Source organism: Myotis daubentonii, chromosome 11, assembly GCF_963259705.1.
Source record: "Myotis daubentonii chromosome 11, mMyoDau2.1, whole genome shotgun sequence".
Lineage (NCBI taxonomy): Eukaryota > Metazoa > Chordata > Mammalia > Chiroptera > Vespertilionidae > Myotis > Myotis daubentonii.
The window spans coordinates 79,634,921-79,651,519 of record NC_081850.1 but is presented as its reverse complement, the minus strand read 5'-3'; the positions used below and the strand labels follow the sequence as shown (position 1 = coordinate 79,651,519).

Genomic DNA, 16,599 nt, shown 5'->3' with positions numbered 1-16,599 from the left:
TACTTGGTTTTCCGTAACCACCAGGTGCTGTTTACCTGATGTGGACCATGTGTGGTCTCACGTTACTGATGCTCTGTTGATTATTTCCCCTCATGTGTTTAGTGGAATAAAGCGGAGGCTGATGGACTCCCGAGGTAGTTGGCAATGGCCACTTCTCTCCTGGGCACAGCTTCTCCTGCTGCTGTCAGGCCGAGGGAGGTTTCCGAGCTTCTCTACAACTCAGGCAAACCTGCTAAGATATGCACTCAATATACAAATAATTCTGTTATTTTTTTTATTTTGAATAAAAAGCTGGCTGGGGTAACAATACTAGTGGCTCTGCATACAAAACACAACATATTTGAGGCTATTTCATCACATTTTTACAAAACTGTCGTTATGTACAGCACTGGATATTCACAGCAACTTTATTAGATTCTAAGGACTAGAATCAGATGAGCAATAGGGACATCCAAAATGGAGAAAAGCTAAAATCAGTCTTTCATTAGCTGGGGAGCTGGCTGGCAGCTGACTGGTAGAGACAGCGGGTCTGTTACGCCTTCTTTAGTAAAAACGGGGCTACGCAGTGACATAGACACCCCCGAGACTTCCACTGCGTTTTCTCTAGAATCTTCCCACTTCAGACTTCCCCAGGACCCGCCGCCCTGACGTGAGAGAAAAGCTCAGGGTGCCGGCGCACCGTGTTCAGGAGAGGAAGGCTGGCGCGGAGGACCTGGCGCGGAGGACCTGGCACGGTCTGGTTCAACCGAGAAAGAAGTCGACCCGCTTGGGTCGTGAGTTCTTTGCAGTTCTGAGCGCCTGAGAAGTGAGCCGCGCCCCATCTTAAAGGTGGCAGGGGCTCCTCCCTCCCACTCCGGACCACAGCACCTTCCCGCGCACGGGGCTTGAACTCAGTGCTGCCGGAGGTACCAAGATGAAACGGACAGCCCCTGCCCTGGAGGAGTTTACAGCCTAACAATGAACACTATGTACCCCTGTGCAATGGAGGGGAGCCGCCATTTTTCTGGATGGCGGGCTATTCCAAGCAAAAGGTGTTATTATTCTTAAAGTTATCATTTAAACACGAAGTCTTAACACACCACCTAATCAGATGGCAAAATTTTTTTTTAAATCTCCCTTTGATAACCTTATTTTTATTTTTTAAATTTTTTTTTATTGATTTCAGAGAGGAAGGGAGGAGAGAGAAAAACATCAATGATGAGAGAGAATCATGGATCAGCTGCCTCCTGCATGCCCCTTACCGGGGATCGAGCCCACAACCCCGGGCATGTGCCCGTGACCGGAATCGAGCCTGCGACCTTTCAGTCCACAGGCCAACGCTCTATGCACTGAGCCAAACCGGCTAGAGCTAACCTTAAGTTCTTAAATGCCTGTTCTTTTTATTTCAAAAAATGTCATATGTAAACATACAAAAATTCAAAGCGGAACACCAAGATTATAGCATGGGCACTGGGTAAACATAAACTACATATCAGTACACACAACACAGACTTCCTTTTTTGTACAGTTATTTTTGTATAAACAAATTTGATTATTCCCTTTCCTTTCATACATTAAAGTACAAATCTGAGTCAGTCTTGAAAAGACTTAACTGATTTTTGCATTTAATTCTAACTCGTACCCAAACCAAAACGAAACACCCTGAACCCACCCAGTCTGTTAGCCAAGTGACAAATGATGAAGTCGGAAATGCCTCAAGGCCGCCACAGCCTCTTTCGTCCTCTAATGGGTCACTTTACAGGATCTTCCTGTGCAAGTAACAGGATGTCATGATGGCGAAATAAACAAGTTTTGACCTCATAAACACACATGACATTCAGAGTTCTGAAATTTACCTCTCCCAACCCATTTACAGTATTTCAACCAGACAGCCTACACCCCTGGTGTGTCGGCACGAGAGTTCCACCGGCCCCTTTTCAACTCCCCCCGAGCCGGGAATGAACGGACAGACACCGTGTGGCACCCCCGCAGTACTGCTATCGCCAAACGCACTCCCAGGGCCTCATGGTGTGTGACGTCTCCCCACGAGTACAGTTATCACTCAAAAGAAAGGCAAGCTACGAAACACTGAGCCACCCAACTAGATAAAGACTGGGGGAGAAAGATTCAAACACCAAAAGGATTAAGCTCTTCACAGGACACCTGTAAGCCATCTCCCTGTTAAATTCATTAATTTCACACCATGTTTTCAGAAACAGCCCTGCCTTAAGCTGTATCTGCATGTGGGAGGCCCTCGACCAGCCGACAGTGCGGACTCAGCTCAGCTGACGGTCCTCCACTGACGGAGCGCGGAGCGTGGAGCCCGGGGAGCAAGCACAGGCCCCGCACACCCGGCAGTTGCAGCGGGCACGAGGCTGCGGTACTGAGATCACAGGAAGCCACTCCACACGTGCAAATCTGACTTCATTAGAGAAAAGTCACATTTCATGTGCTCTAGAGTCAGTGTGAATAGCAGAGATCATGTCGGCAGACGTGAAGTTCCTAACTCCAAAAGCCCCTTTTAGATTCAAGAAACAGATGAAGTTTAAAACTCTGAGACTTGAGACACAATCTAAAACCCTGGTTAAAGCTGCAGGCGGACACTTCACTAAAAACTAACCTGAAAACCACGCGTGGGGCTGAGACCCTGAGGACAGGGGACTCTGGACACTCTGCAGGTCACTGCCTTGCTGACCCTGCAGCGCGCAGAAGGCGGCCAAAGCATGACAGACACGGTCATGGTGAATGGCCGCGCCGGCAGAGGCTCGAGGCTGTCGGAGCGGGCCCGCTATAGAGACTCACCGCCTGTCTCTCTGTGTGTGCTGCCCCGTCTCTAACAGGAACGCAGGGCAGAGACGCCTGTCCTTTAAACCGTCTAGGCCTCCTGCCCTGGCCGGCGTGGCTCAGCTGGCTGGCTGTCGTCCCGCACCCCAAACGTTCCACGTTTCACCCCGCCAGGGCTCATACCCAGGGTGCAGGCTCAACCCCCGGTGGGGCATGTGCGCGAGGCAACTGACCAATGTTTCTCTCTCTCTCCCTTTCTCTAAAAATCAATAAAAAGCATATCCTCAGTCACGTGAGGATTAAAAATGCTGCCGCCCCCTCAGCTCCTCATGCTCCCAGGCTGGCGGGCTCACCCCCACGGAGGGGAGGCGGGCATTTGGAAGGCAGCAGGTTGCGCTTCAGTCCCCAGGGGGAGAAGCCATGTTCTGGTAGAAGAGTGGCATGATTATTCCTATATAGACACACAAGTAATTCATTAGGGAGGCCCTCTTCAGTTAACTCCCAATAATTCAGTTTCCCCCAAACGCACAAGTGCTTTAAAAAAATACTTAGCATCTTAAATGGCAGCAGCGCCACATTCTCCAACAACACAGCTACCGACTCTGAGTAGGAACAAAAACGGAAGTGAACGAAGCATTCCATGATTAAAACGGCAATGACTCCTTGACAGGATCCCAACTGTTACTGTCACATTTATGGGTGAAGTGACACGGCTACAGGCATAAAGCGGCTGCAACCACACACCTGCCGCTGTGCTAGTCATGATTTTAATGCTGACGGTCCTCTTTCTTGAAAATCCGACACTAAAGGCTGGATAGAGCTTCTCTTGAAGTTACCACCAAAATGAGAAACAGCAAGTGAGGCAAAATGTCCTTCACTAAAGGATACAAAGTAAAAGCAGGAAACTGTGGTAGTCAAGGCAAGCTAGACGGCAGGTAGGATGAGTCCGAATTCCACCTCGTGCTTCCCGTCCAACTTCCCAGAACTGCGCCCCGTGCCACGCCAGGTGCGGCAGTCCCAGCCGTCCCGATCAGCACCGTCCCTGGGACCTGCCTGTAACAACCCAATGCTATCAGCCCAGAATGGCTACTTTTTGTTTTAGGTTTTAAAACCAATGAACACTGAACATCTCTTTGCCCACGGAGAGACTCCGTGTTGTAACAGCAGGCGCAAGTGCTGCCGTCTGTCTGGCAGTCTCTAGGCAGACTCTGGCCGGACAGATGTGAACCTTCTGCAAATGTCAACATTAAAAGCACTCCACGATTTAATACTGAAAGAAAACATTCTTTTCTCTGCACAGATGTCTCGCTGGGGTACCACAGTTCAGTTCGAAGCAGGCGTGGCCGCCTGAGCTGGAGTGCCTACATCCTTACACACTGAGGAGTTGGGGTAGGAAACTGATGACACGGAGATCATGAAAAGTGAGTCACAATTATTCCTTTACAAGAGTCACTTGGCCTTTGGACACACGAAACCCAATTTTAGTCTTGGCTTCAACCTCTTTAAAATATAGTTTAGGAAAATGTTTTCAGACAAGAACCAGTGGATCCGGTTCCACGGCTGTTTGTTGGGGACAGAGCAGGCCCCACGCTCAGACACTGTGAGCATCTGCTGGACACTGACCACCATGTGCCCGGCCACCTCCGCTCTCTGGAGCCACAAGGCTGTTCTAGACCCAGGCCAGCATTAAGTCCTCACGGAGCCCACAGGCCCTTCTCCAGTCTCTAGAAATCTCTGCTCCTAGAAATGACAGGGTGTTTGTTCAAACTGCTTCAGTGAAGACGCTTTAAAAGCAAGTGCTCCTCGCTGGGCACGGAGTGGGGCTGACGTTCACCTCAGTGCTGGGCTCGGCGCCCCGTCACTTACAGACGCCTCTCGCCGCGGAGACGGAGGGTGCGCTCGGAACCACTCGGCCCCTTTCCAGCCACGAGGAGCGCCTCTCCCCGCGCTGGCCAGGTCCAGCGCCCCCTCTCCGGCCGGACTATCCCGCAGATCACAGTCCACGCCACCGCTGCCGGTCAGAAGACAGGAGAGTCACAGAAAGGGCAGGGGCTTTGCAGCAGCCTCTTGATCCAGTCGGGGTCTGCGAGGAAGACAGGTGTTGAGCGTGGGCTTCGGGAAGGGGCCCATGGGATGACTGTGAGCGAGCTGCCGTGTCCGGGCGGCATTCTGTGCCCCTGGACAAAGCGCCCCCCCAGCATTCTAAGCGAGGCTGGGCTAACCCGTGGCCCCGCGGAGCTCCCGGCCGAGCTCCGCTCTCTCCTCCAGACCCGCGGCTTCTCCTGCCCAAAGCCGATGTGGCTCAGCGCCCAGTCACCCGCAAGGCGTTTGCTTTTAAAACTTGTTTCAATCTTTTCCTGACTTTCTGCCTAAATGGTATAGTAGCTTTCAGTGACTGTTTATAAATCCCCCAAATCTGTTTCAAAATAATCCAGTAAGAGGAGGGAAGAGGAGGGGGAACCACGGATGAAACATAGAAGGCCGTGAGTGGGCAATTTTTGCAGTTGAATGATGGGCACATAAGAATTTATTAAACTCTTTTCTCTACTTCTGTATATGATGGCATTTTCATATATATATATATATATATTTGTATTGATTTCAGAGAGGAAGAGAGAGTGAGAGAAACATTAATGATGAGAATCACTGATTGGCTGCCTCCTGCACGCCCCCTACTGGGGATCAAGCCCGCAACCCTGGCCTGTACGCTTGACTGGAATCAAACCCCAGGCCCCTTCAGTCCACAGGCTGACGCTCTATCCACTGAGCAACACTGGCTAGGCTGATGGTATTTTCTATAATAAAAAGGACATAAGCTGCCAGGTAAGAAGCCAAGCCTAAGGGTGTGGTTTTATGCGGAATGTCTTCTGCTTTACTTTACTGAGCCCACAGGTTCCCCCAGAACATGGACATAATTGTGTCTAGTTAGTGCATGTGGTTAGTGTGATGTTAGTGAACATCAGGGCATAACTGTGAGATTTATCGGGCTGTCAGCGTCACTAATTCCTGTCCATATCGCTAATCCCATCTCAGATTAGTTATCTCAGAAACGTGGGCCTTGCCACTGGGCCATCGAGGACTACAGCCCCGTCACGGCTGCTAGAAGCAGGACTCCACGCGCACACCCGGAGCTGCCCAGCAATGCTGTCCTCGCAGGCATTATCATTCACAGTTCTCATTCACATGTAATCTAGACCTGTCAGGTAAGAGAAGTGCAGGCAGGTTCTGAACGAATACCTTACAGGAGCAGACGGCAAGCTTACACGCTAAACTGCAGCAGGGGTTTGAACACGACATACCCCGATCACGGTTTTAACTAGCTGTGGCTTCATGGTGACACTGAGGGCCAGTGTGCGCCTGACCTGGCCGGCATGCCCCCCACCACCCGCAGCTGGGAGCGGCTCACTCACCTTCCGGAGCCGGGTGGCGGGCAATACTATCGTGGAGCAAACACCTTCTGTAGATCAGGCTCTGGCAGGACTGGTAGGTTAAAAAGCACCTGAAAGAAGACATGGTATCGTCAGTTCTACCCACACTGGAAAGCGGCAGTGCTGAGCATAATGCACCAGTCACACTAAAAGCCACACTAACCACGTAAAGGGCAGACATTGTCCACAAATTCATGGCCACCTCGCATCCCTCTGCAGCGGCTGGGCCCGCACCCACACCCAGGGAGGCGCAGCGCCCCAGCGACAGACAGTTGCTAATGCAGACGGTCACCGCGTGCTCAGCACTGGGAGACGTCTGTCCCTCCCTGATTGTGCTGGGGCTGGGTGGTATGCTGACAACCGACCACCTAGCACACTGACCATTATTCTTGTCAGTGACTGTTAAGATTGGGGACCAGCACTGTGTTTAAGAACTTGACAGCACAGTGGGGAAACCTGAAGGAGGGAGAACACAAAATGAATGGTGAGAAAAAGAAAGGGCGAGAACCTATGTGCCCAGGCTCAAGTCCATCCGCTGCTGTTCACGCACCTCTCCCAGGACCAGGCCAGGCAGGGCGGGGAACACAAGGAGGTGGGAAGGAGTGCATTTGGATTTGCACGGGAGGTTTTCCCAAAAGACAAGAGTTTTTAAGCTGAGCAGCCACGGAGCAGAAAAGTTCAAAGAGGAAGAGGAGGGAGGAAGAGATTCCAAGTAGGCTCGCTCTGCGGAGACTGGGGCGCACAGGAAGCAGCTCACACCTGGTGAGAGCCAGCACCCTCCCGTGGAGAAATGAGACGGAGGCGATCTGGCACCAACTCCAATCAGCAAACATGAGGGTACCTGTTGTTAGAGAGCCCAGCTGAGAGACTGTGATGCATGGCAGCTACTCCTGTGAGCTCTGCAGCCGGAACACAGGCTCCAGCTCTGCCACCACCACCTGTGTGACGGAGCAAACGATCTGCCTTCCCCAGGGCCAGCTGCCTCATCTGTAGAAATGAAATCACTGCTGTGTCCCCATGCACAGCGTCCGTGAGAATAGCGACTCAGGACACGCGCACCGCTCAGCAGAGCGCCTCCCACACCGTTGGTGCTCGAGATGTCGGCTATTCATCTGTCATGAACTGACTGCTGCTACATGGACATCAAGGACGTGAAGCAGACAGCTAAGAAGGGTCAGAGGCAGGGAGAATAGCAGGGAGTGCTGTGTCCAGGAAGCCAGTGATGGAAGTGCTTCAGGTGGAGGAGGAAAGAGAGGAGGAAGAGGAAGAAGAAGGAGGGGGAGGAGAAGGAGGAAGGAGAGGAAGAAGGGAGAGAAGAAAGAAGAGGAGGAAGAAGGAGGGGGAGGAAGAGGAAGAGGAAGGAGGAGGAAGAGGAGGAGGAAGAAGAAGAGGAAGAGGAGGAGGAGGAAGGAGAGGAGGGGAGGGAGAAGAGGAGGAAGGAGGGAGAGGAGGAGGAGGGGGGAGCTGCCCACTGTGTCCACTAAACGAGGACATGCTGAGTCTGGAGCGAGGCTAAGGGCAGAGAAGGAGGACTTCTACCTTTTATTATAAAGTTAAGCAAAAAAAGCACATCAGTGCTTTTCTATTCCACTAACTTTAACAGGTGTTACTTCAGTAATAACCATTTTAAAAATGTAATGCTACTTCGATGGAAAACAGCACTCCCCACATAAAGAAAGCCCTGTGTGTGCCAGGCAGCACACCTCGCCGCTGCAGGCGCCTGGCTTCGGCCAGCCGGAAGAAGCACCCCTGTGCCAGGGCTGACAGCAGCAGCTTCTCCAGCCTCAGGGGCAGCTACGCCGGGGAGGAGCCCCTTGCAGCGCTCTGCCTACACGAAAGGGAACCGGGAGCGCGAGCAGGGCCTGGCTTACCGGAGCCAAATGTGGCCGTTGGAGCAGACCGCCTGCTTGCGATCCGTGAAAGGCAAGATCTCCTTACACAGACTGCAGTGCTCAGGGAAGGTCTGCTTGTTCATCTTCTTTGAGATGTGGCCAATCAGCACCTGTGAGACAAAGCAGTCGGCGATGTTTAGCGGAGAGGGCGGGGCTGCCCGGCGCAAATGAAATGAACGGCGACGCAGCTTTGCACCCGACAGGATTTCCTTTCCATCACACTGTCCGGAGGGACAAGACTAGGCCTTCAACTGTGTCAACTGCTGAGCGAAACCTGCTCTTTCAGGGACCTCTGACAACGGGGTGGACTGTGACCACTGAAGGAAAAACTGTTCTGCAGACCACAATCTGTTACTTGCCTTGTTTTCGTTGCTTCTGAAACAAGGACTTCAGAGCTCTGTTAGAAGACAAAGTATTTAGCTATTACTTACAATATTCTAATTTTAAGAAGGAAAAGCATTAATTTCTGTAAGATAAGTATTATGTGAAATGCTAACTTGGTAGACTTGTACAAATGTCTATTCTTCAAGAAAGGCTTACAAAGGACAAGATAACCAGGATTAAAAACTAATAATTTCCCCTTCTGATGGCCCGAGACCCCTGAGGGATCCGGCCCAGTCGCCTGCAGTGTGAGACACACTGACCTGCGGAGAGGCAGGGTGGGGCGGGACCCACAGTGGGAGTGGAGAAGGGGGGAGAGGTCCACAGGCCGGTGCGAGACCTAGTCCCAACTTCAGCTGCCCCTTTCTCTGCTTTGGTCTTGCGGTTACACTACTTCAACAATGAAAGTCTCAAGAACACTGATCGACTTCATTCTTTTGTTGGAAAAACCTTCGTGGCTGTCCCACTGGGATGGGAACCCCAGCCCTTCAGAAACATCTTGTCCCACTAGCAGTTACTGTCCTGTGACGTTTTTAACCCATTTACACTAGAGCTGTAAGCCGCAGACGGCCCCTCTCCGCCTGCCACTCCCCACAACGTTTACTGGCGTCTGAAGGGGGTCTCACCTACTTACCCTGTACATAGTTTACAGATGTAAAGCCCGTTAACTTTTGGCTTTTTTTTTTTTTCCCTTCAAAGTTCTAATTATGGGCCCTACAGCAGGGACAAGCACCCTCCCTTTTCTAGGCCGGCCAAACACCCTGACCATGACAAAGCCTGCTCTCTCCCCGGGGGACGCGCTCAGATTTTACACCAGGAAGGGCTGCTGCTATTGGCTCCCAAGGGCCTTGCACGTGCACACCCAACTGCTTGCTGCTTTACCCCATGCCTTCTCAGGGGGGACACTCCTCCCAAAGGGGACAGAACATGAGAAAAGAAGCAGGGGGTGGCGGGGGGAACAGCGCGGAGTGCGCCCTCAGCCTGGAAACCTCGTCTTGCAAACCCGCACATCGCTCAGCCACTGAGAGGAAGAACAGAACTGTGTGTGACAGGACCATGTCCTCTGCGCCAACCTTCGTTTCCTAGTCCCGCCAGCACCCCGGCCGCTCAACCACCTCCAGGCACAAACCGAGCTTTAGAAACTCAATCAGGCCCCAAGGACAGCAGGCTTTTCAGTCTCAGCGTTCTTGCCGACCAACACCTACCCGCGCTGTCCGGTCGTCATACTCCTCGTCAGACATGAGGAAGTCGCAGAGCCCCCTGGTGGGGACGCTGGTGTTCTCCGTGATCCAGGTGTGCAGGTACACTTCTCCCAAGACCCGCTTCATGTGCTCCCTGCTCAAGTGCATTTCCACAGCTTCGATCTTCCCCTGGATTTCCAGCAGTTTCTCCTCCATCGGCTCATGGCCTCCGACATCTCCCGCCTGGGTGAGGGAGTCATCGGCGGGGTCGTCCGGGTCCCCCTCTTTGCTCTTCTCCTGAAGGCCTTGCTTACTCGCCTGTCTGGAGGACGTGCCTTCTTCCTGCTCGTCCTCCATGGGGCCCATCCCAGGGGAGTCGACTAGCAAGACTTTCGAGTCCTCCTTGGTGGGCTGCCACAAGGCTTCGGAAGGGGTTTTCTGCATCGACTGATACAAAATCCTCAGGAGAAAAAGCTTGAAACGCCAAAAGTAGGTGGCCCCGCTGCTTTCGATCTTTTTTTCCAAAGCTTCTTGTAAAAACGGAGGGATGTATTTATCTTTCAGAATCTTCCAGCGCACGAGGTCTAGTAAGTCTACCTGTTTAAAAAGGTTCTGAACCGAAGATTCCAAGAGCTGAGCAGCTGCCTCTTCAAAAGTTTTGAGAGCAACAAACTGGACCTGGTAGTTCTTGTTAACGGGATGGAGGCCATTGGCCATGCCCTCGGTTGTAATGATGGCCAGGTACGCACCGCAGGGGCTCACCGCTATCCCGTGTGTCCTCACGGAGCCAAACACCTCTGACAGCTTAATCAGCTGGTGTTCAAACTTCAAGGCGACATCGGTGAAGATGGGAATCAGCTGCCTCACCTTGCCGTCGCTGGAGCAAGTGTATACTGTCCCGTTCTGCTTGTCTGCCGTCATGGAAACGATGGGCATTGAGTGAAGGCCCGTGACGTGGGAATTGTGGACATTCAGACCTGCCTTGGAGATCAGCAGGAGACACCAGAACACATAGGGTCCTCTGGCAGCCACCACCAAGCTGCAGTTACACTTCTGGTAGGGGTGGTAGAGCGGGACACACTTGATGCTGTGCACGGGCAACTGGTCCATTTCTTTCCACAGGACAATGGGCTGCCTTAGCGTGAAATAGCCTTTAATGGCTTTGAGATTGACAGGGAGGATCTTTACGGGTCCGAAGGCACTCCCCACAATAAGGCCACTCATTTTCCGATTATTGTGCTCATATTCCCACCAAAACAAGACACTTGGAGAGCTGATTCCCGACTCGATTGTGTTGCAGGAAGAGATGGACTCCTTCCCCACGAAAGGCAGCTGGAACTGCCACACGGCGATGTTGCCGTTTTCAAAGAGGACGGCCAGGAGCACGCTGCCCACGTCCCGGCACTCGTTGTTGTGCGTGACCTGCTGCGTGGTGCAGATGCCCGACCACTCCATCCGCACCGGCGTCTGCATGCTGTGTCTCCTCTGGAACTCAGCAAAGTCCGCCAGGTTCCCTCCGGGGGCCTCGGTTTTAGAGAACCGGTAGCTGGTCTCAAAGAGACGGTCTCCGTAAATCTCAGTCAGGTCGACCAGCTGGACCCACTGCAGCCTGTTGAGGTTAGCCTGGATGGTCAGGCGATTGTCCAGGGTCAGAGCTGCCAAGAGGCACCTGCCATTAGCATCGCAGCCCATGGGGGACCAGGTGGTGTACTTGAACCCTCTCAGTGGGGGCAAAGCCTTCCCCTCAGGGTTGAACGCCCTGTCCAACATGAAGGTCTGGCTGATGGCGGGGTCTGGGGAGCTGGCAAATTTCTGTTTACACTGAGCAACTTCTGCTTTTGAGCCAACCTGGAGATAAGAGAGATAAAAACTATCAGATAAATATTTCACTCTAGAAATATGTTTACATTCTGAGGCTACAATAACTGAATATGTACAAAATTTTACATACAAAATATATATACAAAATTTTTCTATCAGTTTTGTTATTTTTAGTATGCCATGCATTTAAAAGAGCAAATACAAGCTTAAAGCTAAATAAGCATATATTCACAAAATGGTGATTTTTTTAAAAAGGATCAGAATAACTGTTGCCATTATTCATAGCCTGGCTTCCACCTTCTTAGGATGGACATACGCAATGAGGATGAGAGAGCTGTACTTAATTATTTTTTTTCATAGTTTTACTGATTTCATAGAGGAAGGGAGAGGAAGAGAGAGGTAGAAATAGCAATGATGAGAGAGAATCCTTGGCAGCCGGTCCAGGCTGCAACCCGGGCATGTGCCCTGACCGGAAATGGAACCGTGACCTCCTGGTTCATAGATCAACGCTCAACCCGAGCCACACCAGCCGGGCTGATTCTTAAGAGTCAACAGAGCATTTAGCTAAACTAGTCACAAAACAATAAAAGTGTTAAAATGCATGAAAATATACATCTTTGATACAGATAGGTATTTGGATTCTTACAATATCTTTGCAATACAAATGCAACCTTCCTCTCCCTCTTCCAAGTTCGTAATGTACATCAGCAGTACCTAACTTTATGATGATCTCTTTAAAAAGATTGTAAAGGGACATTGAAGGTGGGGGAAGAGCCCCAGCTGGTGTGGTTCAGTGGTTGAGCATCGACCCACGAGCTAGGGTCAAGATTAGATTCTCAGGCGGGGCACATGCCTGGGTTGCAGGCTCGATCCCTAGTAGGGGGCGTGTAGGAGGCAGCCAATCAATGATTCTCTCTCATCATTGATGTTTCTATCTCTCTCTCCCTCTCCATTCCTTTCTCTGAAATCAATAAAAATAACAAACAAAAAGATGGGGGAAGATAAATGACCAAAAGAATGTGGTCCAGAGCCATAAGGAAATAGCCAGGAAGCCTAAAGCGGGGAGGGGGAAGAGAGGGGGCAAGCAGAGGTCCAATAAAATATGGTTTCTGTTAAGTCAGAAGCAAGGAGAAAGGACTTGACGCACTGCGTTAGAGAAGGGGCTAACAGAGAAGCAAGCAGAATCGTGCCATTCCTTTTTGGTGTCACTCTCCTTTTCCAGATATGCTGCTTTTCTAACTGGACAGGGTAGAAAAATGTGATTCAAGAAGAACTCAAGCTAAGACATATACAGGCATAATAAAAGTCACTTCACATGAATTTAAGTCCCTAAACCCAGAGGAATTACACTCCAGGGCACAGACGGAACTTGGGAGATAAAGTTCGGACAACTGGGAATGTGTGAGAAAACGAGTGCAAGAAAGAGTTTCAGAATATCCCCAAAAGGTAAATAGGTAACAAAAGCCACAGACCATTAAGCCTGATAGGGAGTAAAATTCCTCAATATTTTAACAAATGACTGGCTTATGCAGACGGCAGTGACCATCAGAAACCAGCATAAGATAACTGGAAAAACGCAATGTTATTCTCTCTTCAGCTGAAACCGCTAGATAACATAAATAAGCTGCAAAATGAGAGGCAGATATAAAGTTGTCCAACAAATGAATTATTAGACCCACTTTTCCTAAAGCAGGGGTGGGCAAACTTTTTAACTCGAGGGCCACAATGGGTTCTTAAACTGGACCGGAGGGCCGGAACAAAAGCATGGATGGAGTGTTTGTGTGAACTAATATAAATTCAAAGTAAACATCATTACATGAAAGGGTATGGTCTTTTTTTTTTTTAGTTTTATTCATTTCAAACGGGCCGGATTCGGCCCGCAGGCTGTAGTTTGCCCACGGCTGTTCTAAAGCGTGTTACACGCAATACTCCCTTAAATTGTCCCTTGAGGAGTTCTGTGGCTGTGGTCATTCCCCCTGAAGAGTTACAGGGGCAAGTAGAGACTTAGTATCGAACTTTTAAAAACAGCCTGTGTGTGTGTATGGACGGAGGAGGGGGTCATCCTAAAAAAATGCCCTGGAATAGTGTCTCAGGCAGCACATCTTGATTCTAAAAAGGCACTTAGGTAATCTTCTGGATATACTTACGGGCATGCTGGAGACTTAGTATAAACCGGAAGTTCCAATGATGGGTGCAGCTTTCTAGCTGGTTATAAAATAATGCTAATAAAAGCCCAGAGCTTCCTAGGGTAGATACAATGTAAACGATGACACAATGAATCCTGGCTCTGTCAAGTAACAGCTCCGAGCCCCTGCACACACTGGGTAGACCTCTGGCCCTAAGTTCCTCAGTTACAGAGAATAATACTGCATGTCTCACAGAGTCAGGACGGTTACATAAGTCAAGATATGTAAAGCGTATATTAGTAAGTGCTCAATAAATGTTAGCTATGATGATGACTATTAAATTCTCTTAGGGGTAAGTAAATGTTAATGAGACCTAATAAGAGTATTATAAAATGTAGGGTAATGTCCACGAAATGAAAGGTAGATATCCTATAATATTATGTTAGAATAGGTAACTTACCATAAACAAAAGCTACCATAGAACTAAAAGTAAACTTATAGAATTTGTAACCCAAAGCAGCAGCACAAGATAAAATACAGGAAGCTCACGCAACCCTTCGTCCTACTCATGTAGAAAGAGCTGTTGGCAGGATGGAGAGCAGCATGAATCTGGACCAGCAGGGAAATCCCTTACTGTTTTTTGCAGCAATTTTTAATATGTTAGTTTGAAAGAGCCTACTGCACATCGCAAAATTAGTTAATTAAAATAAATATTCAGATGCCCAAGAAACGTACCACTTCAGAGTCCAGCTCGCAGAGGCCGACCCCGGCCAACCATTTAATTACATACTACTAGAGGCCTGGTGCACGAAATTCGTGCAAGGGGCTCAGCCCTCACAGCAGCCCTGCCTCCTGCCCACTGGTAGTTTCCGAAGGTCATCCCAGAAGGTCATTCCGGAAGTACATATGAACATCCTTAAAGACGGCAAGTTCCTTTCTTCTGCCTCCCTCCTCCAGCGTTTCTCAACTTCACAGCACCACCAGCCCCTGCCCACCTGATCTGTTTATATTTGGACCAATTTGTTCATATCTTCTCCAAGAGGAGCTTAGAGGGCTTAGTCATACAAGTTTACCAATGACCTAATTCAACACCAAGTTGTCTGCTTAAAACTTGAATGAATTATGCTAAAAAGTGAAGCATCAATTGATCGGCCAGCTGTTAAGGTATATGTAATGTCGGGGGGACGACACCCTATAGATGCGTAACTATCACCACCTGCTAGAACACTGGCATTTTTTCAGGACTCGCTAAGAGTGCAAGCTCCCGGGGCAGGGACTGCTTCATTTTCAGGACCTAAGTCAACACCCCGCTGACAGAGTGGCATCCGAGCGTCTGTCCAATGAGTGGATTTACACTTTGATAGATCACATATACCCACACAGATCTTTACAGGAAACAGCGAAAGTGTTTACACTGGGCTTCTAAGCCATGAAAAAGAACCTTAGGGGAAAAAAAACAAAACCCTGGAAAAGAACACTACTAGAGAAAGACTTAGGAACCCCCAAGTTCTGGAGGCAAACTTCGTTTCTATGAAGCTGGAAGCACTAACTACACAAAGGCCATTCCACTCCCCGAGGGGTTTTCGCTGTTAAACAACCACCAGGGCGAGCGCTCCAATCCAGCACTTGCCCACCTGCCCAGGGTGAGACCCATTCATAACAGAGTCGCTGCAACAGGTAAGACCACGGAAAGGACCAACTTCTCTTCTCCAAAAGCAAAGGAAGAGGGAGAGGAAGGCACATGTCGGAGAACAAAGCCAGCCGGGGGCCTCCGGGCGTGAGCCCCAGACAATGGGAGCCGCGGCGGGGCCGGGGGTGGGTCACCGGGGGGTGGAGTCTCAGGACGCACCGCGCCGAGCTCCTCCTGCGCCGCAGCCCGCCGGGCGCGGGGGACCGGGCTCCGAGGGCCCCTCGGGGCTGCGCGTGCCCCTGCACGCGGGGCACACAGCGCTGCAAGGTTGTGTGTCGTCAGCTACGGCGACCCCAGCCGCTCCGCCCCGAGCGCGGGGTGCAGACGGGAGTCCCCGGGGACCGGAGGCGCGGCCGCGGGAGGGCCGGGCTGGCTTACCTTGAGGAGGCAGCTGCTGAGAGGGGCGGGCACGGAGGTGCGGTGGATAACCAGGTCCTGGCCCGGGTTGTGCACGTCGCAGATGAGCTCCAGGACGGCGATGCTGCGCGCCGTGGACACGGACACGCGGTGGTCTTCGGACCAGGCCAGCGGCTCCAGGCCGCTCACGGCGTGCTGCAGCTTCACGGCCGGCTCCCGCCGAGTCGCCAGGAGGCGGAACGCGTCGCTGGGCCCGGGGGTCGCGTCTGTCGCCGGCTCCCTCCCGCCCGCCTCGCCCTCCTCCTCCTCCTCGGGCGGCGCAGGCCCGTCGGCCGCGGGCCGCACCCGCTTCTTGTCGGGCGTGTTCATCTCCCGTTAGATGCGGCGGCCGGATCCCCGGGCGCGCCAATCCCGCGTCGCCGGCCGATTGCCGCCTCCCGCGCCCGCCGCCAGTGGTTCCCCAGCGCCCTCCGCGGCGATTTTTCTCCCCTCAGGCCCAAAGCGCCGCCGAGCCAGGAAGGACCCCGCCGTTGCTAGGCGACCCAGCCTGGCCGGGTGGCCAAGGCGCTGCCTGTCTAAAAAAAAGTGCCACCTCTACAGGCGGGCCCCAAGCGCCTGCACTTGGCTCACGGGTGGGCTGCGAGCAGGGAGTCTAGCGAGCCCCCACTTGGTGTGATCAAGCCTCAGACCTTTTTTAGTGACTTCCCTGGGGCCACTCAACTGCTGAGTTAAGAGTCACCCGAGGGCAAACGAAAGAAATGTTGGTTAGATGGCGCACGGCCTCATTCCACAAAGGAATACAAAGAACTTCTCAAGCATGGACTCTGGGCTTGAGTGTCACTTGGCATCCGCCGCCACAGGCCGAGCCCCGAGGGATGCCAAGCGGGACGGCCCCCCCGCCCGCGCCCCCCTCACCCCACCTCGCCCCCCGGCGCCGCGGCTGCGGTCACCCCGGGGGCG

General features: G+C 51.6%; 1 protein-coding gene across 2 annotated transcripts; it reads right to left on the bottom strand.

The window, feature by feature from the left end:
• Window positions 1–1,130: 1,130 nt before the first annotated feature.
• Window positions 1,131–16,499, bottom strand: GTF3C4 (general transcription factor IIIC subunit 4). Of its 2 annotated transcripts, XM_059658384.1 has the most exons (5): window positions 15,661–16,497; window positions 9,670–11,493; window positions 8,063–8,193; window positions 6,174–6,262; window positions 1,131–4,846 (listed from the first exon to the last, which is right to left on the bottom strand). In XM_059658384.1, exons 1-5 carry the CDS (start codon window positions 16,006–16,008, stop codon window positions 4,782–4,784), a joined length of 2,457 nt encoding a protein of 818 aa, XP_059514367.1. In that variant the 5' UTR covers window positions 16,009–16,497; the 3' UTR covers window positions 1,131–4,781. The 2 variants fall into 2 exon arrangements, with proteins under 2 accessions (XP_059514367.1, XP_059514369.1); XM_059658386.1 differs by lacking the exons at window positions 1,131–4,846; window positions 6,174–6,262 and adding an exon at window positions 8,443–8,480 and having other exon boundaries at window positions 8,064–8,193; window positions 15,661–16,499.
• Between the last annotated feature and the right edge of the window lie 100 nt (window positions 16,500–16,599).